General features: G+C 43.7%; 1 protein-coding gene across 2 annotated transcripts in view; it reads right to left on the bottom strand.

Annotated features, from left to right (window-relative positions):
* The window catches only part of LOC106579679 (glucose-fructose oxidoreductase domain-containing protein 1), a 33,916-nt gene extending 17,750 nt beyond the window's left edge, over nucleotides 1-16,166 (bottom strand). The window contains exons 1-2 of one of the 2 annotated variants that reach the window (XM_014159810.2): nucleotides 15,910-16,166; nucleotides 15,388-15,694 (exon numbers count right to left, since the gene is read on the bottom strand). In XM_014159810.2, coding sequence (XP_014015285.1) covers nucleotides 15,388-15,694; nucleotides 15,910-15,924 — 322 coding nt within the window. In that variant the 5' untranslated portion in view covers nucleotides 15,925-16,166. The remainder of the gene's footprint in view (nucleotides 1-15,387; nucleotides 15,695-15,909) is intronic. The other variant, XM_014159809.2, reaches the window with a different exon arrangement.
* Nucleotides 16,167-26,367: the final 10,201 nt, after the last annotated feature.

Raw genomic sequence — 26,367 nt, 5'->3', positions numbered from 1 at the left:
ACAGCACCAGATACACAGAGGGGCCAGGGTAGGCATGTTGGGAGCAAGATAAGCCCTGGGAATAGAACTAATGAAGGGGAGCAGGGATATCCAAGACATCACTAATGTTTTTTATTTTTTAGTGAACAATTTAAGGTATTGTCTTTAATGGTGTATTTGTACAATTTATATACTGTAATTGTTTCATGCTTCTTTTGCATATTGCCAAAATATGTAGTGAAAATAAAAAATACTAAACGCCCAATAACACAAAAGCATGTGCCTCCTGCATACAATGTCTAAACACCAATATGTGCCCCGAAATACATGTAGTCCAATTACACACTATACACACACATTATACCCCCCCCAGGCCACATAGGCTATCACAGCCCACCATGCACCATCGATCCACACCCAGCTGCAGCAGCACACCCAGAGAGGAGTATCCATATCCAGGCACATATAGCAGGTCAACCACCTCTCCTGGGATACGGGACAAGAGAGCCATGATGCTAATGTTAACATGGATGGAGCTCAGCTGGTAGATGTGTTTTCAACTCCACACAGGTAATAACCAGAGCTCGCAATTAGGCTAACCATCTAGGGATAGCATTCAAGGATAAGCCTACCTTTTTTTAATTTAACCAGGTAAGCTAGTTGAGAACAAGTTCTCATTTACAACTGCGACCTGGCCAAGATAAAGCAAAGCAGTGCGACACAAACAACAACACAGAGTTACACATGGATTAAACAACCGTACAGTCAATGACACAATAGAAAAAAAAGAAAGTCTATATACAGTGTGTGCAAATGGCATGAGGTAAGGCAATAAATAGGCCATAGTAGCGAAGTAATTACAATTTAGCAAATGAACACTGGAGTGATAGATGTGCAGATGATGATGTGCAAGTAGAAATACTGGTGTGCAAAAGAGCAGAAAAGTAAATAAAAACAATATGGGGATGAGGTAGGTAGATTGGATGGGCTATGTACAGTTGCAGCGATCGGCTAGCTGCTCAGATAGCTGATGTTTAAAGTTAGTGAGGGAAATAGAAGTCTCCAGCTTTAGTGATTTTTACAGTTAGTTCCAGTCATTTGCAGCAGAGAACTGGAAGGAAAGGCGGCCAAAAGAGGTGTTGGCTTTGGGGATGACCAGTGAGATATACCTGCTGGAGCGAATGCTACGGGTGGGTGTTGTTATCGTGACCAGTGAGCTGAGATAAGGCGGAGCTTTACCTAGCAAAGACGTATAGATGACCTGGAGGCAGTGGGTCTGGCGATGACTATGAAGCGATGGCCAGCCGACAAGACCATACAGGTCGCAGTGGTGGGTGGTGTATTGGGCTTTGGTGACAAAACGGATGGCACTGTGATAGACTGCATCCAATTTGCTGAGTAGAGTGTTGGAGGCTATTTTGTAAATGACATCGCCGAAGTTGAGGATCAGTAGGATAGTCAGTTTTATGAGGGTATGTTTGGCAGCGTGAGTGAAGGAGGCTTTGTTGCGAAATAGGAAGCCGATTCTAGATTTAATTTTGGATTGGAGATGTTTAATATAAGTCTGGAAGGAGAGTTTACAGTCTAGCCAGACACCTAAGTATTTGTAGTTGTCGGAGCCGTCCAGAGTAGTGACGCTAGTCGGGCGGGCGGGTGGGGGCAGCGAACGGTTGAAGAGCATGCATTTAGTTTTGATCGCGTTTAAGAGCAGTTGGAGGCCACGGAAGGAGTGTTGTATGGCATTGAAGCTCGTTTGGAGGTTTGTTAACACAGTGTCCAAAGAAGGGCCAGATGTATAGAGAATGGTATCATCTGCGTAGAGGTGGATCAGGGACTCATCCGCTGCAAGAGCAACATCGCTGATATATACAGAGAAAAGAGTCGGCCCGAGAATTGAACCCTGTGGCACCCCCATAGAGACTGCCAGAGGTCCGGACAGCAGGCCCTCTGATTTGAAACACTGAACCCTGTCTGAGAAGTAGTTGGTGAACCAGGCGAGGTAGTCATTTGAGAAACCAAGGCTGTTGAGTCTGCCGATAAGAATACGGTGATTGACAGAGTCGAAAGCTTTGGCCAGGTCGATGAAGACGGCTGCACAGTACTGTCTTTTATCGATGGCGGTTATGATATCGTTTAGTGCCTTGAGCGTGGCTGAGGTGCACCCGTGACCAGCTCGGAAACTGGATTGCACAGCGGAGAAGGTACGGTGGGATTCGAAATGGTCAGTGATCTGTTTATTAACTTGGCTTTCGAAGACTTTAGAAAGGCAGGGCAGGGCAGGATGTCTGTAACAGTTTGGGTCTAGAGTCTTGCACCACTGGGCATCAACTGCACTGATCCAAAGTAGAAAATGTAGTTGGATTAAAAAGTTAAAATAGATGCTACTGTGTGACAGCTAAACACAATGTCCCTCCACTTTACGATGGCAAAAAATAGAAGCGGCTGAAAAAAAATGGGAACCGGTCGTTGTGATCTGCGTGATAGCCATCTGGGATGCTATCATCGTGTGCACGTGCTACTCTGAGGCAAGGATCCAGGGGAAACACGGTGTTGACAGATTGACAGCCAGGCCAGGACAGCCAGGCCAGGACAGCCAGGCTAAGTAAATGCCAAGTTTCAACGAGTGGAACAGTCAGTGGAATTATACTGCCATTGTACAGGAGCTAAATAACCAGCTGTCACCATGCATTCGTGGGTGCTATGACAGTGTTTGTCTCTGTGTCTGTGTGTAGTATACAGGCAAATAAGGAGTGTTTGGGCTTCCAAAGTCATCTGCTAGCGACTCGGTGGAAAAGTCATTAGCCCAGCAGCCATTGAACTCAAGGAGGCTACAACGTTCTGTCCAATCAGTGTTTAATTATCCAAGGCTTTTTCAGACGCTCAAAACACTCATTGATTTACACTGATGGATGGGAGATAAAAATGGGCTGTTTGGAGTGGACCGGTTGATAACGATAAAAAGATGCATCCATTTTTGATTGCATGAATGAGTAATAGATCGAGGCTTTCCAACTCAAAGAGAAGATACTTCTAAAGTAGTTCAAACAGTAGGTGACCTTGGATTGAGTCAAAGTTGTGCTAACGTTCTATATTGTAGCTCAGTAGAACAGAAAACTCTTCTACTGAGCAAGTGCTGACGTACAGTTGAGCTAAGAACCTATGCACTAACCATCATGTTCATCACAAAAGGTTGAATGATAAAGACACACAGACCTGTCACTGTATCACACTGGAAGTGAGTAATACTCTGACTAACTGGGCATCATACCACTACAGTTCTTCAGCTTTTACAAATTAAAAGGACACATCCAGAAGGCGGCAGCTGACGAAGGAGAGAAGAATGACAGAAAGACGACAACCAGACATCTCATCTTTCTGCTGCCCAAACTGAATTAGTCCTAAAGTAACTACAAGAGGGAGGAATCACTGAGCAGGAACACAAGTTAGTCTCGCTACAGCCTCTGCTTTCTAAATCGAACGAGAATCAAACTAAAAAGAGCTTTCTGCTGACTAATTTACTCATTGTTCCACGGGGCTTGCCTCCTCCAGTGTCCAGTCAGCAGCTAAATGGTCCCTCCAAGCAGTGACGGATAGCCCCATCTCCAGGGACAGAACAATGTTTGCTTTACTGTCCCTTAAGTACAAAACAGAAAGGTAACTCTAATGACAGTGGGGAAACGTTACCTTAGCCAACTAACCACTTTCTCCCAGGCTCGCCTCCACATGACTACACTTTACGAACATCCTGCTGATCCTCAATTTCCATAACATAACCCTTTTTAAATGTCAAATGATATTACACGTCACACTGTTACTGAGAGATGTCAGAGCTGCAGAGACAGCCGTCCAAGCCAAATACATCAACTCATGGTCCTAAGTGCTGACACACTAACTGACCTTTTCCCACTGCAATGAACCAAACAAGAGACCTGTCCACATTTTGGTGGTTAAAATACATTTAGTAGAGAACAGTGTGGTTTAGTTCAAATGTCCAAATCTGCATCAACCTGTTGAACAAAACATGAAAAAAAAAGACTAATTACTACAAGACTAATTACTACCAGACTAATTACTACCAGACTAATTACTACCAGACTAATTACTACCAGACTAATTACTACCAGACTTATTACTACCAGACTTATTACTACCAGACTTATTACTACCAGACTAATTACTACCAGACTAATTACTACCAGACTAATTACTACCAGACTAATTACTACCAGACTTATTTCACACGTCAAGACAACAAGTCTTTACTGCGGTATGAAAATGGGTCAAATGAAACAGCCTCGCATTTGAATAGGTTCGGGTCACTTTCTTTCAGAACAGAATATTAAAGTCGGAGGGATTTGAAAAGTACAGACCATTTGCATCTGGGTCTGAATGACGCTCGGGGCTCCATTAGCTAGCGGTGAATATCTCCATAATGATGGAAGGCATTAGCATTAGCATCACTTAGCTGGGTTTTACTCCCACTAACGCCCCACGGAGTCATTAAACAGAGACTTCCCACATGCTCAGAGTGCAGCTATTACATTGCATTAATGTCATAGAAGCTGGATACCGACCCATTAAAGGACAGTGGAGTTGGCGGTAGGTGCAGTGCTACCACAACATCTGGCTTAGCGTTTAAAAATCAGCATATTGTGGTATATCTTTAAACCAAAACAATCTGCAGGCCTGTGATTTCCTCCCTTTTAGAGGCTAACAAAAGATATTGATGTCCTGTCAAGGTGTCATATGGCGATCAACCTTCCAATAGCCTCTAGTCCTGAGGGATCAATTAGCCATGTGCGCTAACCGCTAGTGCCTATTTAAAATCAGCAGACATCCCCTCATACTATATATCACCTTTGTAACAACATTACACGTGTACTATAAAACATGGAACCACACAAAGGAGAAGAATGATTGGGCATTATTATATTCTGTTCAGGCACTCGGTTAATTTTCATGTTAATGAACGGCATGTCGTGTCAGGCACAAGCTGTGGAAGTTAGCTGTGCATATCGGCCGTAAGCACACTCCATTTAATTAATCTGTCAGTATAAATGTCAAAACAATTACAGGCTACTTTGAAGGGGTAACGTGTTTGTTATGGCCTAGCGTAGAGTGAGTAATTGGCCACAACACTGGGGGAGAGGTGGGGGGGGGCCGTCTCATGCACAACCCCCTGTCGAAAGTTATTTAGGAATTAAAAGGACAAACAAAAGTGACCCCCATCGTTCTCCTGAGACAACAGGCTGGTTTGGAGCATGACTGTCATTCACTTGGTTCCTAATCGGATTAAAGAAGACGACATAGCAGTGGATAAGTAGGGAGGAGTCGAGGGAAAAACACATTTCGGCTCCTGAACAATTGTATCATCCTATAAGACCGATCCACATGATCGTTCACTAACAACACTACCCCTTACATTCATTCTCTTTCTCAGAGTGATACACTACATGATCAAAAGTATGTGGACACCTGCTCCTCAAACATCTCATTCCAAAATCATGGGCATTAATATGGAGTTGGTCCCCCCCTTTGCTGCTATAACAGCCTCTACTCTTTTGGGAAGGCTTTCCACTAGATGTTGGAATATTGCTGCGGGGACTTGCTTTCATTCAGCCACAAGAGCATTAGTGATGTTGGGCGATTAGGCCTGGCTCTCAGTCGGCGTTCCAGTTCATCCTAAAGGTGTTGGACGGGGTTCAGCCAGGTCTGACTAATGGAGGCAGACATCTCCATTGACTCACAGTGATTGCAGGGCAAAGGCATATATAACAGCTATGGGCAAATACAGCTTCCCTTGCATTGTACGCCTCACTGCCAGTCCTTTTTGTAAAGACGGGCTACAACTGAACTTCCTCTTATTCAGTGGAGGAGAGAAACACAATGAGCTGTCCTGGGTAACTGGGAAAGAGGAGTCAGTTGGCGCGAGAGAGAAGGGGGTGCACATTGTTGGCATGGTGATGCCCTCTGTCATCCTCCCACTCAGGGTCGAGAGAGAGAGCGAGAGAGGAGGGTGAAAGCACAAGAGAGAGAGTGCACACTGATATCTCTCTAAAGGAAAGAGGGTCAACCATTTTCATCCTCTTTATAGACAGTGCTGAGAACAACGACCATCTTGGGTGCCATTACCACACAAAGACAGCACAGGTATAAAGGTAACAAAAACATACAAAATCAATTACACCAGATAACCTCTTCAACACATGCAATATATTGAGAAACCATAGCGATGGGTTTAAATTGCTCTTTTTGCTTTTGGCCATCTGGTAACCTACAGCAACAACTGGATGACCCATCCTTAAATTACCTTGGCTGAGCATATTGGGTCCACTCAGCAGATACCTTGGCTGAGCATATTGGGTCCACTCAGCAAATACCTTGGCTGAGCATATTGGGTCCACTCAGCAGATACCTTGGCTGAGCTTATTGGGTCCACTCAGCAGATACCTTGGCTGAGCTTATTGGGTCCACTCAGCAGATACCTTGGCTGAGCATATTGGGTCCACTCAGCAGATACCTTGGCTGAGCTTATTGGGTCCACTCAGCAGATACCTTGGCTGAGCATATTGGGTCCACTCAGCAGATATTGGAGCGTTTGTGTGAAAGAAAAGCGTGGCTGACAGGAATGCCACAATGAATAATTTGTGTGATTCCTGCCTCAAGATGTCGGATAAACACGATGAAATAAACACAGCATGTTAAGGAGACGATTATTTACATGAGCAAACAGATGGTATGAGTATTATTGCCATTACTCAACACACAGGGTTCAACAGAGGCCTTTACCGTGCCGGTGTGCCAAAGGTCACAGAGCAGAGGCCTTTACCGTGCCGGTGTGCCAAAGGTCACAGAGCAGAGAGGCCTTTACCGTGCCGGTGTGCCAAAGGTCACAGAGTAGAGAGGCCTTTACCGTGCCGGTGTGCCAAAGGTCACAGAGCAGAGAGGCCTTTACCGTGCCGGTGTGCCAAAGGTCACAGAGCAGAGGGGCCATAACAACCACCACACACTCCAACAAAACCTGACCATCTCTCTGCTCAGTTCTCTATTCTAGGAAATGGCCTACCTCTTAAGCATCACTCATTTACTTCCTGTCCAAATTCTGCCATCCAACTTCAATGAAGACCAACCCAGAATACTGTAAGAAAAATAAACAATTTAATTTACATTCTGCCACAGCCATCATTCTCCTAGAATGTCTAGAATGCCAATGGCATACAATTCATTCTGACCTAGAGCTATGCAGACAAAAACTCCACAGACCATTCAGCATATCCTCTGAATGACACAGTGACTTGCTGTCTACAGTATATTAGAGGACAAAGCGGAGCGTAGGACTGCTTCATTACTGAGCCCTCCATGGAGTCGGGCCCTCGTGCCTGCCATGTGTTGGTAGTACGGAGGATTGGAGATAAAAATAGACATTGTGAAGAGAAGCAGCATCAATGTCTATGATGAATGTTAAGAGTCAGTGGATTTTGTCCCTGAATATCATGAATAGAAAATACCAATTTCAGGATTATCATTAAAAAGGTTTATTTTTATTCAAGGTTTAGTTTATCATCATGGTGTACAACATTGGCAGCTAAGAGCTACATTTCAGTGCAGTCCATGCCTAAATAAAGAAGCTAATATTTAATTAAAGAGTCTTTGTTCCTGTGAAGTCATTTTCTTTGAGGGTGAAAACATGTCTGACTTCACCAGGACACGTGCTTAAATTGTTGCCGGGAAGAAAACGTGTTGGAGAGATTAGAAGCAAGATAAAGGGTATGCAACTACGCATCACTCAGGAGGGACGATTTGGAGTATGGCACTGAGGCATTGTTTTTAACTAAGCCTTCGGATGTTGCGCCCTCAATAGGATCTCATCGACAGCCACCCACAGTGTCTGTGGCCATCATTAGCATTGCCATAGCAGGGAACTTCCTTTTTCCCTGTTGCTCATTGCTGCTAGCAAGACACCCTGCAAAGGTGCACTTGAATACTCTCAAATACTGGAGCGTGAACACACACACACACACACACACACACACACACACACACACACACACACACACACACACACACACACACACACACACACACACACACACACACACACACACACACACACACACAGGAAGTGAGAAATGTACTGTGGCTACATAGGATACAAATGTCCTTACTGTTTTTACAGTACAAGTCTCTTCTTTCAATGGCGTTACAAACCCCCGTTAGCATTAAAACACAATAGCTGCATTATTAATACCATCTTTTTAACTGATCATCTGGGTTACTGTACTGTCAGCCCAAACCTTATGTTAAGGTGGCCCTTTCCTAATGCAGATGAATGATGGGGACCTTTGAGTAGTGAAATCTGCTCTCCCCTCACGAGACTGCCTCATGTGGGCCTGCCTCCAGTCTCCAGTCCCCATCGTCCAATTATGAAACACGAGTGTGGCTGCTCCCGTACAAACTCACATAAAGGATATTAGAGACGTCGTTCCCCCCCCCTTGGCAATGACGATAGGTAGGAAACCTAACACTGCACTAGCTTGGGTTTGTAGCTACCAACAATAAATCATTTTTATAGCTTGTCCCAATAGGTTGTGTGTCTATGAGGGTGTGCAGAGACATACTGTAATCCCTGGTTTCTTACCGACTGGTACAGTAGCTGCAAGTCTGTACTTTGTGTAGACAAGACTAGCCCCGCTTAAAAACTCACCTAGGAGTGGTTTAGGGAAAACGCCTACACTTCCCTTCTGCTTAAAAGGAACATCGCGTCCCCACAACAGTCAGCATATTCATTATTGGGCAACAACAAGGCAATCATGTCGAAAATCCCTGGATGGATATTTAGATCAGTGGCACAATTACAGACGGTTAGCGCAGCGTATCTCAACATGACTAGAAATAATGAACGGCAGCAACAAAATAAGGCATTATGAATGGACAAATGTAGCCATTCTGGCACAGCCAAAACAAACTTTAACAAGTGGGGCCACAAAACAGCAAAAGAACATACCCTCATTTCATAGAGAAGGACGGGCTTCCATGAGTAAACTCTTCCGCTAACTTGAGCAATGCTCACTTTTCAGTACTGGGAGAAGGTAGGCTGGTAGAGCTCCTGTTCTGAGATTCAGTTTGCAAACATAGACAACTACACAGGACCGCAAGAGTAGGCCCTTTGTCTTTCTCCCACTCCAGCTTCTATTAGCACAGAGCAAATTCTCCAGTGTTACATGTTTCCCAGAGTGCCTTGCCTTTCTGGTGAATTGTGGAGTTACCATGCATGACTGTATTTGTTAGTGACAGAGACATGGTTTTTGCAGTCTTTTTTTTGTCCTATGGCCTTCACACCAAGTGAGATCCTAAGTGAATATATTATCATTAAACATGTTACAAGTATTTAAAAAAATACCTTATTTTGAGGGCTTAGGTTTACCCTAATACAGTGGCCTGAAACACATGCTTTTTAGGTATGCAGGTCACATTATGCTGCCTTGTGAAGTTTACTTCCTAATGGAATCCAGCTAGAGTTGGCATATCCAACATATGGAATTTTTATTCACCAATAACCTGAATTCAGAATGACTGCCGGGTTGGGAAGTCTAAGATACGAGACTATCTAAACTGGAACAACACATTTCAGTAATGGGTGGAATAAAACAGATTGGATTAGTTTAGGAAAAAACGTATGTTATATTTGAGTAGCATAAGATTAATTAATCAATGTATAAAAACATAGAGAAACAAAACAATTTTAAAAATCTACCTGCAATAGAGCATTCTGGGAAATATGATAATGATGGGTGTGGTTTTGGTTAAACACTGGTTATTAACACCAACACTTGGGTTATTTTACACCAGCAAGTGTTAATTTAACACCTGAATCAACACTAGAAATGTTAGGTAACACTGGCCAATTTGCTGTGCGTGTAAATGGCTGTCCTGGAGGAGTGAACATGAAGAGCCTGAAACTCCCAACAAAAACAAGCGGTGCCATTCAGAGAAGTAAGGGAACAGCACTGTCATTCTGTCTCCTATACGCCTGGCTAACATCTGGCTAACGCTGAGCCATTCAGGGGAAGTAAGGGAACGGCACTGTCATTCTGTCTCCTATACGCCTGGCTAACATCTGGCTAACGCTGAGCCATTCAGGGAAGTAAGGGAACAGCACTGTCATTCTGTCTCCTATACGCCTGGCTAACATCTGGCTAACGCTGAGCCATTCAGGGGAAGTAAGGGAACGGCACTGTCATTCTGTCTCCTATACGCCTGGCTAACATCTGGCTAACGCTGAGCCATTCAGGGGAAGTAAGGGAACGGCACTGTCATTCTGTCTCCTATACGCCTGGCTAACATCTGGCTAACGCTGAGCCATTCAGGGGAAGTAAGGGAACGGCACTGTCATTCTGTCTCCTATACGCCTGGCTAACATCTGGCTAACGCTGAGCCATTCAGGGGAAGTAAGGGAACAGCACTGTCATTCTGTCTCCTATACGCCTGGCTAACATCTGGCTAACGCTGAGCCATTCAGGGAAGTAAGGGAACAGCACTGTCATTCTGTCTCCTATACGCCTGGCTAACATCTGGCTAACGCTGAGCCATTCAGGGGAAGTAAGGGAACGGCACTGTCATTCTGTCTCCTATACGCCTGGCTAACATCTGGCTAACGCTGAGCCATTCAGGGGAAGTAAGGGAACAGCACTGTCATTCTGTCTCCTATACGCCTGGCTAACATCTGGCTAACGCTGAGCCATTCAGGGAAGTAAGGGAACAGCACTGTCATTCTGTCTCCTATACGCCTGGCTAACATCTGGCTAACGCTGAGCCATTCAGGGGAAGTAAGGGAACGGCACTGTCATTCTGTCTCCTATACGCCTGGCTAACGCTGAGCCATTCAGGGGAAGTAAGGGAACGGCACTGTCATTCTGTCTCCTATACGCCTGGCTAACATCTGGCTAACGCTGAGCCATTCAGGGGAAGTAAGGGAACAGCACTGTCATTCTGTCTCCTATACGCCTGGCTAACATCTGGCTAACGCTGAGCCATTCAGGGAAGTAAGGGAACGGCACTGTCATTCTGTCTCCTATACGCCTGGCTAACATCTGGCTAACGCTGAGCCATTCAGGGGAAGTAAGGGAACAGCACTGTCATTCTGTCTCCTATACGCCTGGCTAACATCTGGCTAACGCTGAGCCATTCAGGGGAAGTAAGGGAACAGCACTGTCATTCTGTCTCCTATATGCCTGGCTAACATCTGGCTAACGCTGAGCCATTCAGGGAAGTAAGGGAATGTCACTGTCATTCTGTCTCCTATACGCCTGGCTAACCAGAAAACTGTGAACACAACACAGTCTGAGTCTCAACAGGGACCTAGAACAGAGGGATGGAAGACTAATAGATCATGTAGACCACCATGTTCTGGCTGCCCTGAAGCTTAGTCACATCAGATTTACATTCTGGTCATCATCATTCTCTCAGAGTAAGAGGTCACATGGACGGCTGCTCCTTAGAAAGACCACCTTCAGACTTCTCTACAGCCTGGTAGGTATGAGATCCACCAGAGGAAAGCTTTTGGCATGGAAAGGACAGCCGCACACACAGAGTGTCACAGAGGTTAGCCAGTTGCAGCTAGTGTAACTTACACGCACGTGAAGCAACTGCAGGGGACATGATGATATCCAATCCAGGCAGAGTTGGGTAGGTACCAGGTGTATCAGAAGTCTAGCATGTGGGTGTCAGTGTTCAAGCTAAGGGAGGCCTACTTGCCCTTTCAACGGGACATGATCAGTACTGCTGCACCCCTCTAGCTCCTCCTGGGCTTCTTCTATTTTTAGCGGCCTCCTACAGTCAGCGGGGATCAGGAAGTGTCTGTCTGTTCAGCTTCAGAGGACGCTGACCTGTTACCTGATAGCCCAGCCACTAATGCCAGGGCCAGGCTGAGGACCGCAGGAAGGCTGTAAAGGTTAGTTGCATCATAGACCCAGCACTGAGCCAGAGAGCAGAGGCTGTAGGGTGAGTCTCATTAGACGAAAGAGGCTGTAGGGTGAGTCTCATTAGACGAAAGAGGCTGTAGGGTGAGTCTCATTAGACGAAAGAGGCTGTAGGGTGCATCTCATTAGTCTAAAGTGGCTTCGTCTCCTCTGCTTTGCATGCACTGATATGAAAAGTGTGAATAGGTTTCAAGGAAAATGAAATGTGGAGAAGACTAAGTTTTAACCTCCCTCTCAGGTCCAACTAATTCACCTCACCGATCACATCTCCACAAGGTTTCTATTCCTCTGAACCAACTTCATAGTGGGTGTGAGCAGTCTATAAAAACAGACACTGATAAACTCACTGATTGACATGCCATAGTTAGAAGAGACTGACAGACCGATAGCACTGACAAATGTTGTCTGTAGCCTAATTATTGTACAACGTCCACACTCTGTGGTTTCACTACTTGGCTTTGTGTTCTGGGTGTTCATTTTTCTCCCAGAATGACATGTGTGAACTTCTTTCAGAGTCTCTGATTGTATGAATGTAGTAGGCCAGATGCTAGAAGGAATATGCTCTTTTTCCTCTACTGCCTCTATTGCCTCGCTCGAACATCACAGAAGCAAAATGGGATGTTATTTGGGCCGGAGTGGATCAGAAACGCTAAATGTATTGAGCAAAAGGAGCTTCTAATCCTCAACTGCCTGAAAACTGATGCACTTTCATATGGTCGTCGGCCAAGAAATGCTAGTGGCTCGCGCGAGTCCTTCTTTAAAAACGCAGACTGGGAGACAAGATACTAATCCCAACCGGCACACTTGTTCGCCAAAGAGCCAATTCCCTGAGAAATGTATCAGACTCTCTGTGTCAACAGAATGCTATAGTAGGAAGGAAGAGGGTGAAAAACCTAAGAATAAAACATTTTTAAAAATCACTATTGAAGAAGAGATGTGGCCTGGCTGGATATACCAGTTGGCTGTAATGTGACTAAGACTGTCACACTGAAAGGTAAAACCGCAGAACAATAGCAGTTGCTAGGGGAAAAACACTGGGCTCATGCTAATGTTTTAGCCTGGTTTACTTGGTTTGGTTCAATGCCCAAAGTCAGGCCCTATGGTTTGGGTTAGACAGTGTTGGCAAATGCCTTTCATGTGCACATTCCCAAAAGGGGAAATAGTTTTGTATTCCACTGCCAACTATTCCAAGCCAGCACTTTCCTGAGCCATAATGGGCCGCTGTCACAGTACCAGTATTTTGACCCTCGCCCCCCTCACTTTAGAGAGCGAGCTAAAAAGAATGCTTCGCCACACAATAAAGGGGCAGGGCTACAGCGTTCCAGGTTGACATCCTAAACTATGTAGCCAGCTCCAACATTTCCATACAGGCCTGCATCCCAACTTCAGACACGACAATGTAAAATAATGCAAAGTGTCTGTATCTGTTCATATGGGGAGATAACACACGAGGACAGTCACCACCGCTATAAATGGAACAGATTCCTAGAAGTTGTGCAGGGCACACATTCCAATTCATTCACATTAGTCCAGTCATGAAATAAAGTGAGGCTTTCCTTTCTCGTCTGATAACACCATCACTACATTAACCAAAACAAACAAAGCAGGAGTGGGGAAATGAACAGGGGACTCTTCTAAAGACAACCGTGTACGATTAGAAGCTAGAGGACATGTTGACTCTGAGTGAACGGTGACTGTTGGGGACATTACACTGTACGTCACGCCAGAGTAAAGTTCAAGTGATGACAGAGATCGTGGCCGTGCATACCGACACTCCTGTAACAAAATCAGCACTATGAATTTACTCCAAAAGTTACAGTGATGACACATTGACGTCTCAGCTCGGTAGCGTCTGTGCTGTGGTTATTCTGGTCAAACAGGGTCTGGTATGACTTCAGGTCAACAAACCTCCACGACCCCATCCAGTTCTACCACTGTGGTGTCCTTGAGGCTGATGTTATCTGGTGTTGCTGTCAGCTGCTGCCCTGATTGGGCAACAGTGCAAAGAAAGAGAATTTAAAAAGTAATCGTCACTCATCAATGATAACCAAATACATTGGTCTGGGCACATTCCTATCTATGCCTTCCAGGTTAGGAAGAGTTGACATCCCATTACCATTTGAGTAAGTTAGCAGACACTCTTATCCAGAGAGATTTACAGTGGAAAGAAAGAGAAATTATAAGACTCAGAAACAGACACACACTGGTCCACCTGTGCAGTAAACCTGTCAGAACTACAGTAACAATGTAGTAGTACCAGTGAGAGTACTCTGTTGAACTCCTCTTATAAGGCCATCACTTCCCATCTGCTGAGTCTGACCCATATGCTAACTATACTCAGTCTCTGCTGATGTAACAAGGCCACAGCTCCCAGCAGCCCAGAGAGTAAGGCTACTTATTAAGAGGGTGTCATCTTCTGTAACGTTGCCCTAGTGACGCATTTTACCCTCTGCTGGCTAGGCCAGCTTGGGGTTCTCCTTGAGACTCCCTGTGCCAGGTCCCATGTCAGGATATGAACCATGATCATCGTCACTGGACATCTGCACGTGTGTCAGTCCGTCCATCTGACGTATCCATTACCACATGGTCTAGAGAGAGGTCAATAGTCTGACAGGGATCAGTGTCAGAATGATGTAACAATTCAATTTGCCAAAGTTCCTGCTCTACCAGATGTTAACTGGTTTGTGTTCAGGGGGGATGGTCTAGATGATGTGCTAGTCTTCCATCCCTCTGTTCTAGTTCCCCGTTGAGACTCAGGCTGTGTTGTGTGTTCCCAAGGCAGCAGCCAATGACGATCCTTAATAAAATACAAATACATTTGTATCCAGGGGTGTAATGGATACTGGACAATGTGGTGTAGCCTACCCAACAAGACCCTGACTATCTGGGTTAGTGATGGATAAACCCTTCTGTATAAAAGCAGTGGATTACACAGAAGTGGCAGCTGTGCATTTTGATTTTCATTCAGATTGCAGCTGATTACATTTTTTTTACGGCATTAGAGAATCAATAGAGAATACTTAAATCACAGTTTATTACAACATTGAAATGTATTACTCTCAATGAACAGGGGTGTAGTAAGGTAGGCTATTTGCGAAGAAGAGTTGGCCTGTTTGATGTGGACATACAGACAGGTGTGGCATTATTTCCCAATCAACTGCAATATATATATTTATATTACACCACACTGCCCCCCCTCCCCAAAAATACGAAGTATTGCAGTTGATTGGGAAATAATGCCACACCTGTCTGTATGTCCACATCAAACAGGCCAACTCTTCTTCGCAAATAGCCTACCTTACTACACCCCTGTTCATTGAGAATAATACATTTCAATGTTGTAATAAACTGTGATTTAAGTATTCTCTATTGATTTCCCAAAGGCAATATCGCGCATGTCACAGCATCCCATTTCTTCACCACGACTCACCTAATGTTTTGACAGCGATCTGCCGCGTTAAAGGTGGAGGTAGATTGATACACACCAAATCCACATCCTGATGCAGCAAAACGTCGTCGATTCTATTGGTATAAAACGGTACGTTCATTTCTTTGGCCAGCTCCTCGGCTTCCTCCTGAGTCCGTCCCCATAGAGCCTTAACGGCGAATCCTTCGTTCTTCAGAAGAGGGATAATCACCCGCGTGGTCAAGCTGGTGCCAAACACGCCGACCCCGGGAAGCATGGCTCGAGTCCCGGTATTCACAACCAGCTTCACAGCATACCGACTCGGCAGACGCTGGGAGAAACGCGATTGTTAACATTAGGTTGGTGATCCACCTGCGCAGATCGACTGGGCACCTCGCATTTTAGCATCTGTTTACTCCATTTGTCATAGATACTGTCCTATACACCGTTATTCCAACTAGAACACGACAAGCCGCGTGTTATATCTACATATTAAAATTGAAATGCACCATTCCGAATGATCTGCGAAACGCGCACCGCACTCACCGATGGACACGGCATCTTTCCTGTAACGCCCTCGTCACAGATAACGAACCCACGAAAATGAGTCAGAATTTCCTCTTTGCAGTGTTCTACTAGTGATGTGAAAACGCATACCAATCGCAGTCAATAAGCCTTGGAGGATTCCTGTATTTAATGCAACAGCGGTGTTATACCGATTGTTATTGATGTTGCAACCCAGTTATCCACTCACTGTGCTCGATACGTCAGCCTCCCCGTTTTAACCCTCTCGTTCCTGGCATGAATGTAACGCTCACCACAGTGCAGCCCTTACAAAACTAAGGGTCGCGACCCCATGTGGATACGCCTGATATGAAAATGGGGTCGAGGGGAGAATTTCCAAAATCCTGGTCATTTATTTAGAAATAAAAATAAATTATATCGTATTTGTCTCTCAAAATCATTGTAATGTGGTTAACCTTAAATCTAAATAAAAATGATTCAAATCTGAAAGTTAAAATTCAACCAGAGCACGTCCTTAGATCGTGGGGAAAAGCCGCACTTGAATCGTTCCCACGGTGAATGCAAAACCCGCTACGCGATGAAACCACACTATTTATTGCAGAGATTTTAATATTACCGGCCTCAATTGATATCATGAAACTAATGTGTGGGGTGGCAGAGGCACAAAAACTCGCATCAATAACGTTGTCAGATAACTCTGTGAAACAAAACATTGATTCTATAGCTAGCAGTCAAGAGGAAACTGACTGAACAACTCAAACTCCCCACCGTATGCCACCAAATGGACTTTTGTTCGCTAAATGTTGTGGTATGCTATTCAAGAGGACATATTTCTCTGTCTCACGATTCCTGAGCATGAAACGGCACAGGGGATGTTCAGTGTGCTGCGTGGCTATATTGATGAAAAACTGATTCCATGGGATCGAATGGTGGACTTTTCTTTTTGCACAGATGGGGCTCCATCCATCTATGTCGGGACGGCGCGCAGGCCTATACACGCTAGTTATGAATGTGTCTCCCTCTTTCATTGTATGATTGTATGATACACCCACTGAGCTAGAATGGATACACCGAGAGTGCAGGGGCGAAAATCTGATATCAACTTTGGAGGGGACAATTACATGAAATTTTCTCAAGAGCAATTCCTGAGGGGGACACCAAAAGTAGTGCTGTAACACATAGCCTACATTGTAATATGGTAAATGTATATTGAGGAACCAAAGAAATAAGGTGTTTGCCGTACTCCTAACTACCGGTACCCAAAACTACACAACTAATCACAACAGCAATACCATTGCCTTTAACAAATCTTAGTTCAGTCACCAGTTTAAGTTGAGAGTGGGGGTATCCATGGCATCTTCCAATTATGTTCCTATTTTACAAGTAAAAAAAATTGAGAACCTTTCATAATGTTGCCAAACAAAGACTCAACAAACTTACCTGAGACTCCCTGTCTCTGCCAGTCTGTCCCTGCATATCTGTCCCCAACTCTGCTGTCTGTGTGCCATCTGTTGCCTGCTCTGCCTAATGACATCATTGTGAAACATTTCCATTAGAATTTCATTTCTTTCTTATGAACATTTTATCAACTAGTCTTTGAGATATTAGGCTACTAGGGTTCTTACTATGCGTTTTGGTGTATTGAAAAATACTCTGATGTCCGTCTTTTATTTTTCTGCCATTTTTCTACCTGGCTGGCTGGCTGGCTACACACACAGTGTGTAGGTTATTTACAGTAGGAGATGGGCTTCTATCATCTTCAATCATTCTATTTGGGCTTCGATCTAAAAGGTAGCTAGCAAATGTGAAACGGATTAAAATGACAAGAGTTGACAGCTGTATGAGTTCCCCATTTACACAACATATGCTGCAACCTTTTGTAATTTTAATAGTATGTTTCATATTGGCTGGCTTCCAACAATAGCTGAATTTGCAAAGCTAGCGAGCACCAATTCAGTTTCAGTGGTCTTTGCTATAATCTTTGCTACCCGGGTTAAATAAAGGTGAAATAAAATAAATAAATAAAAGTTCACTTGCGACAATTTAGCTTTTGCAACGAGACCATTAAATATATTTAAGACAATGGAAGAAGAGAGTGTAGTTCTGTTCAGTTTGGATTTCAGTTTATCGCTAACCTTATCACAGGGACTTTCAAGCACTAACTTACATCATCTGCATGCTGATTCCATCTTTGACGACGCCACATAAATGGAATCGGTACTAGCTAGCTTAATAGTTAATATTTGCGCGCTAGCTCTGCATATTCAGCTAGTGTGTGTGCGCGCGATTGACTGGATTAACCTCACGTCAGTTACGTGCATTGAGTGCCTTTCAGACAGTAGATACGACCCCTCTGTTACCTAGCAAGCTAAGGAACTGGCAGTGGATCAAACCATTGTGAGGCAAAGGGTGGGGGGGTTGCAATCTTTTGAAACTTAAAAACGCGCTATTAAGTGTCTATAATCAGCACAATTGCTTTCATTGCGTATTATTAATATTATTTAAATTACATAGTTATGTTTCAGTGATATATTGGGGGGGACAAATCATATTTTTCCCAGGATGGGGGGGTCGTGTTTCCCCCGTCCCCCCCGGGATTTCCGCCCCTGCGAGAGTGTAACCGATGTGAAATGGCTAGTTAGTTAGCGGTGGTGCGCGCTAATAGCGTTTCAATCACTCGCTCTGAGACTTGAAGTAGGGTTTCCCCTTGCGTTGCAAGGGCCGCGGCTTTTGTGGCGCGATGGGTAACGATGCTTTGGTGGGTGCCAGTTGTTGATGTGTGCAGAGGGTCCCTGGTTCGAGCCCGGGTTGGGGCGAAGAGAGGGACGGAACCTACACTGTTACAAGAGCAACTGGCGGAAAAAGAGCCGAGCCTAGCGCAGAATTCATATATAGATATATACACTATGCCTATGTAACAGACATATTTGGGAAACTGAACTGAAATACAAATACAATCTACAGATGAGTGACCGAATGAGCTTGGCCCCCAGATAGATGAACACGTGATAAGCCATGAAATAAACGTTTAGAACGGCATGAAATTAGCTTTAAAATGGCAACAACAAACTCAGCCTCATGGCAAAATGTTAGGAAATTAGTTCAGAGATTTTATTTGAGTTTAACATGTACATTTAGGGGAATTTTATAAGAGAACATATTTGTTTTGGGAAATTTTTAAAATACTTGAAATATTATTTATTTCCATGTCGGCTCTATGCTTGAAAATGTCCTTGTCGGGATCAAAGGATCCCAATTTCAAACTATTAAAAAAAGTGTATAAGCAATAATGGATATTAACTGAACAATTATCTTGTGTAGCCCTCTGTGACATTAAAGAGCATTTCTCTCAAAACTGTGATTCCTAAAAGATGTGATCAATGAAGTCATTTTTGTCTAAAATCCTAAATTAATCAGGAATGAGCAAGTCAGCTATACCATACTACTACTGTTGATGGATTTAAACAAACAATATTGGAATCACCATGGCTACAACCATAAAGTGTAAATTCCATCGGCCTCATATAATATTAATTTTGGTTCACATGTTACATTTAATTAGGTTTTCGAGTCATAAACTGAGGAAAAACCAAATTGTTACTGTGTATACCACTTTAATGAAGAATAATTCCATTTTTGTCAACTTCGTAAAACAAAACCAACAACACTCAATTGTCTTAAACATAATTTCTGACTTGTGGGATTTCTCAGATTAGGGTAGAGAAGTACTTCGCTCTTGCATCTTTAATCGCAGCAGTGAAATTTATCATCAGATTCGACATTATTTCATAGAATACTGGAAGCTTGCAGTCCTTCTATTTACGTTCAGACATTCTAAGTTCACTTTTTAAGGCAGGAGTGTGGTCATTTAACCAGGCTGAGACTCATGGCAGGCAGTTTATTCTTGGTTTTAGTGTCACTGAGTCTAAAGTAGCCTTACATACTGGGCCTTCGGGAAGTATTCAGACCCCTTGACTTTATCCACATTTTGTTACGTTACAGCCTTATTCTAAAATGGATTAAATAAATAAAATTCCTCATCAATCTACACACAATACCCCATAATGACAGTGAAAAGATTTTTGCAAATGTATAAAATGAAATGTATTTACATAAATATTTCAGATCCTTTGCTGTTAGACTCGAAATTGAGCTCAGGTGCATCCTGTTTCCATTGAACATCCTTGATATTTCTACAACTTGATTGGAGTTCACCTGTGGTGAATTCAATTGATTGGACATGATTTGGAAAGACACACACCTGTCTATATAAGGTCCCACAGTTGACAGTGCATGTCATAGCAAAAACCAAGCCATGAGGTCAAAGGAATTGTCCGTAGAGCTCAGAGACAGGATTGTGTCGAGACACAGATCTGGGGAAAGGTACCAACACATTTTTGCAGCATTGAAGGTCCCCAAGAACACAGTGACCTCCATCATTCTTAAATGGAAGAAGTTTGGAACCACCAAGACTCTTCTTAGAGCTGGCCGCCTGGCCAAACTGAGCAATCAGGGGGAGAAGGGCCTTGTTCAGGGAGGTGACCAAGAACCCGATGGTCACTCTGACAGAGCTCCAGAGTTACTCTGTGGAGATGGGAGAACCTTCTGGAAGGACAACCATCTCTGCAGCACTCCACCAATCAGGCCTTTATGGTAGTGACCAGACGGAAGCCACTCCTCAGTAAAAAGCACATGACAACCTACCTAGAGTTTGCCAAAAGGCACCTAAGGACTCTCAGACAATGAGAAACAAGATTCTTTGGTCTGATGAAACAAAAATGGAACTCTTTGGCCTGAATGCCAAGTGTCTCGTCTGGAGGAAACCTGGCACCAGCCCTAAGGTGAAGCATGGTGGTGGCAGCATCATGCTGTAGGGATGTTTTTCAGGGGCAGGAACTGGGAGACTAGTCAGGATCGAGGCCAAGCTGAACGGATCAAAGTACAGAGAGATCCTTGATGAAAACCTGCTCCAGAGCACTCAGGACCTCAGACTGGGGCGAAGGTTCACCTTCCAACAGGACAATGACCCTAAGTACACAGCCAAGACAACGCACGAGTGGCTTCGGGGCAAGTCTCTGAATGTCCTTGAGTGGCCGAGCCAGAGCCCGGACTTGAACCCGATCTAACATATCTGGAGAGACCTGAAAATAGCTATGCAGCAACGCTCCCCATCAAACCTGACAGAGCTTGAGGATCTGCAGAGAAGAATGAGAGAATCTCCCCAAATACAGGTGTGCCAAGCTTGTAGCATCATACCCAAGAAAACTCAAGACTGTAATCACTGCCAAAGATGCTTCAACAAAGTACTGAGTAAAGGGTTGAAATACTTTTTTCATTGGCAAGAAAAAGTATGTGAACCCTTTGGAATTACCCGGACTTCTGCATAAATTGGTCATGAAATTTGATCTGATCTTCATCTAAGTCACAACAGACAAATAATCTGCTTAAACTAATAACGCACAAAAAATTATACGCTTTCATGTCTTTATTGAACACACCGTGTAAACATTCGCAGTGCAGGGTGGAAAAGTATGTGAACCCTTGGTTTTAATAACTGGTTGACCCTCCTTTGGCAGCAATAACCTCAACCAAACGTTTTCTGTAGTTGCAGATCAGACCTGCACAACAGTCAGGAGGAATTTTGGACCATTCCTCTTTACAAAACTGTTTCAGGTCAGCAATATTCTTGGGATGTCTGGTGTGAACCGCTCTCGAGGTCATGCCACAGCATCTCAATCGGGTTGAGGTCAGGACTCTGACTGGTCCACTCCAGAAAGCGTATTTTCTTCTGATGAAGCCATTCTTTTGTTGATTTACTTCTGTGTTTTGGGTCGTTGTCCTGTTGCATCACCTAACTTCTGTTGAGCTTCAAATTGGCAGACTGATAGCCTTACATTCTCCTGAAAAATGTCTTGATAAACATGATAGCAAGCTGTCCAGGCCCTGAGGCAGCAAAGCAGCTCCAAACCATGACGCTCCCTTCACAATACTTTACAGTTGGGATGAGGGTTTGATGTTTGTGTGCTGTGCTTTTTTTTCTCCACACTTAGTGTTGTGTGTTCCTTCCAAACAACTCAACTTTAGTTTCATCTGTCCACAGAATATTTTGCCAGTAGCGCTGTGGAACATCCAGATGCTCTTTTACGAACTTCAGATGTGCAGCAATGTTTTTTTTGGACAGCAGTGGCTTCTTCTGTGGTGTCCTCCCATGAACACCATTCTTGTTTAGTGTTTTACGTATCGTAGACTCGTCAACAGAGATGCTAGCATGTTCCAGAGATTTCTCTAAGTCTTTAGCTGACGATAAGATTCTTCTTAACCTCATTGAGCATTCTGCACTGTGCTCTTGCAGTCATCTTTGCAGGACGGCCACTCCTAGGGAGAGTAGCAACAGTGCTGAACGTTCTCCATTTATTGACAATTTGTCTTACAGTGGACTGATGAACATCAAGGCTTTTAGCGATACTTTTGTTACCCTTTCCAGCTTTATGCAAGTCAACCATTCTTAATCTTGGGTCTTCTGAGATCTCTTTGGTTCGAGGCATGGTTCACATCAGGCAATGCTTCGTGTGAATAGCAAACTCATATTGTGTGAGTTTTTTTATAGTGCAGGGCAACTCTAACCAACATCTCCAATCTCGTCTCCTTGATTGGACTCCAGGTTAGCTGACTCCTGACTCCAATTAGCTTTTGGAGAAGTATTTAGCCTAGGGGTTCAAATACTTTTTCCAACCTACACTGTGAATATAAAGAATTGGTAAGTGTTCTAGCAGTTGTTTAGTTAATGAAGCGGTAGACACATTTTTAGAAGGAGGAGAAAGCTTATCAAAAAACAATAGGTTCTCGAATGAGGAAACTTCTCCACATGACACAGGGCTACATATTTTATATACTTATGTCTGCGAACAAAAGGGATAAAGCTTGGAACGTCATTGGTAGCAGTCATATCTTATGACTTGAGCTACTTTGAATTCTGCAGCGTAGAACAAAGCCCTGGTAGCAGTGAGGATTTGAATGTCATCGTGATAGAGGTCGCTGTAACATTGCAATGCTCCTAGACATCTTTTCAGAGTGTGAACACGCGTGTAAACTTCACAGCGGGAAGTCCTCTCCTGAATTCTGTCAGTTCGCCTTATTTCACAGCTACTCACGCTGAAATGATCTGACAGTTATTCCTAGGCCTACTGGGCAGAGCGGTGAGGCAGATCAGTCTTCTATGGCAGATTCTGCATAGTGTTACCACAACTCTGTTGAACTGACAAGCTGTACAACTGACACAAGTCAACATCAACAATCAAATCAATTCACTGAATGGAGAAAGCTGAATAAGTTAGCCTAATAAGTCAATATACACTGAATGGAGAAAGCTGAATAAGTTAGTCTAATAAGTCAATATACACTGAATGGAGAAAGCTGAATAAGTTAGCCTAATAAGTCAATATACACTGAATGGAGAAAGCTGAATAAGTTAGCCTAATAAGTCAATATACACTGAATGGAGAAAGCTGAATAAGTTAGTCTAATAAGTCAATATACACTGAATGGAGAAAGCTGAATAAGTTAGTCTAATAAGTCAATATACACTGAATGGAGAAAGCTGAATAAGTTAGTCTAATAAGTCAATATACACTGAATGGAGAAAGCTGAATAAGTTAGTCTAATAAGTCAATATACAGATGGTTAGTTTAGGCTTCAGCATGTTGTGTCAGTGTACACTACATATCTTCCATTCATTTTCTAACGTCAGTGGACTTGGTGGGATGAGCCACATGTATTATCCGTCAGTGTGCCATTGATTCGGTAAACAACAGCGCAAACCGTGGCGGTACTTTGCCCAGCTTGTGCTGACTATTCATATAACGTAGGAGGTCAAAGGTCATTCAAGGCCAAAGTTCTGGTTCTTTCCTGATCCAGTGGAAGAAGAACTTGAGAATTTGCCTCGAACCACAGATCTAGGATCAGATTATCATAACCCCAATCCAAACCCTTAATCTTATGGGGACAGAAGAATATCTGACTCTGGACCAGCGGTTATTAAGGGCAATTCAACTTCGGAGTGAGGGGTTACAGGGCTTGGGGTCACTATGCATTTATCTCCCTTCTCCACCTTGAAGCAGCCACAGTGCAGGCTTGCAGGATGGCAAAGAGAATCCATCTGGTGAGCGTCCATACGATCCTCTAGGTATAGGAAGGACATGGGACTAGTAAGGGACATGGTTTACAAGCACTGGCTTGTTTTAACCCACTTACAGTAACAGAGACCAACACATTCCACATAGGCTATGTGGAGCTTCACAGTCACCATGACTACCCATTCTCATGTCTGAGCAAGAAGTGTTCAAGTCAAAAGTGAGGCCAGCAGGCTCATGCCAAGGTGAGTCATCTGTGTGTGTGTCTGTGTGACACAGTATCACAAACAGACTGAATAACATTGCAACACACTTCTGGTATGTCTTCTGTCTCTCTTTCTCTGTTCGCTCTCTAATTTAATTCAATGCTCGTGCTGTTGATTTGCTGAAGATGGCAGTCACGTCCTGCTATGTGACCGGGCAGAATGTGACTGGGGTTTCTGTCTGTCTGTCTGTCTGGCTAGGAGGAGTGACAAGAGGCACCGAGGTAGGGACGAGGGCAACGACTTACCATGGCTCTCCTTGGGACCTACTGAGGATAGAGAGTGTTAGTCTGGAAGCCTGAATCTACTGTAAACATTTTCCCTGTCCATCAACATGACAAAATAGGAGTGTCACCACACACACACACACACACACACCAAAACCTTCCCCTGGTTTGACATAGAGATAAAGTGGTGGTAGCCGTCTTTCCTGTAAAGTGATACAACACACAGATACAAGACCTCATCCTCTGCCGTCAGGTTAATCATAGTGACATGGAGAACCCCCACCGATCTATCGTCCCTGATAAAAAAAGCCTTTCCCTCTTGCAACCTTGTGTAAGCCAGTAGCTCACACGAGACACGTTCCTTGCCCTCCCTGCACCATTCCTTAGGTATGATGCTTATAGACTTGGTCATAATGGCAGATGGTTACTGTGTCGCCTCAGCCTATACTGTCAGGGGAGAGCTACTAATGGACACTGAATAGGATGTCAAATAATTAGTACCAGACTATATGCAGCATCTTTTATATGTCATTTCCTGTTTACGTTCAGAGGCAGGGCTGGGGTGGCACCTTGCAGGCACATTCTTTAAGTGGCCCCTCTATTGGCAGTGGATAATTTGTATTTTTCAGATAGCTGACTAGAGACTAACTTACCAATCTAAAAAAAAATGTAGTTGACATGGGCTAATTGAGTGACTGTCAGTGACTGGTATAAGAGGAAATCTGCTGATGCACTACCAAATTTCACCGTGTGTATTCTACTATTGTAACTGTCACCAGCGAGTTGAGACCCAGGCCGGCCCTGATCAGAAGGACCTATAGAGCTTTACAGCACCAACGGCTTGTCGGGATTGTACTGTAACAAAATTCCTCTGACTTGTTATATAAAACTCGTGTTTTATATATTGTATGAATACTCATAAATGTACATAGAACACTCGAAGTACACAAATACAAGTTCCGAAATGAGTATTTATATGTTAGCAAGAGCAAGATGGAATATGCACTGAAATCAGTGGTGGTCAGTGCCGTTTAAGATGGGAGGACGATTTCTTTTCATGAGCATGGCCTTAGTTCTTTTACAGCATATTGGATGACTGTCAATCATATTCACTCATTTCAATGTAACATCAATAGGTTTAGGCTACTACATGATACTCAAATTCAAGTATGTTTATCCCCATTTTTTCCGTTTAAGAATTGGCGGAATGAATACACCCCTGATCACACGTAAACACACAGCCAAGTTGTATTCCTTCTCACCATATTAGCTAAAGTAATGTCATAATCAGCATAGCCATTAGAACTAACTCGTTAGTAAACCCACTACAATCATGCAGTAACATTAGTGTATAGTCAGTAAGCAGTTACACCGGTAGGCCCCGGTGGCAATAAATTAGTAAAACTAAAAGCAAACCTTGACTTGGAAGAGTTCCAGTGTTGTGTTGGATTGTCAGAGCCAGCTAGCTAACATAGCATCCCTCTGTTATAACAGCTAGCTAACATAGCATCCCTCTGTTATAACCAGCTAGCTAACATAGCATCCCTCTGTTTGAGCAGGGTGTCTTAGTAGGCTAAACTAGCTAGTTGCATTTGCTAGCTAAGTAAGTGAAACTGAAGGGGGAAAAAATGACATCTCTCTCTCTCTATGTATCTTGCTTTTCCTTAATTTTGGAAGAAATTAATTTGTTAAAAACGGTTAAAATATTGTCTCTCTCTCTCTCCTTGAGTCAACTACTCACCACATGTTATACACAGCAGTGCTAGCTAGAGGTATCCTATGCTTTCAGTACTAGATCCATTCTCTGATCCTTTGATTGGACAACATGTCAGTTCATGCTGCAAGAGCTCTGATAGGTTG

The sequence above is a fragment of the Salmo salar genome, chromosome ssa19 (assembly GCF_905237065.1).
Source record: "Salmo salar chromosome ssa19, Ssal_v3.1, whole genome shotgun sequence".
Lineage (NCBI taxonomy): Eukaryota > Metazoa > Chordata > Actinopteri > Salmoniformes > Salmonidae > Salmo > Salmo salar.
Note: the sequence above shows the minus strand (reverse complement) of the source record. Positions and strands in the feature narration are given on the sequence as shown.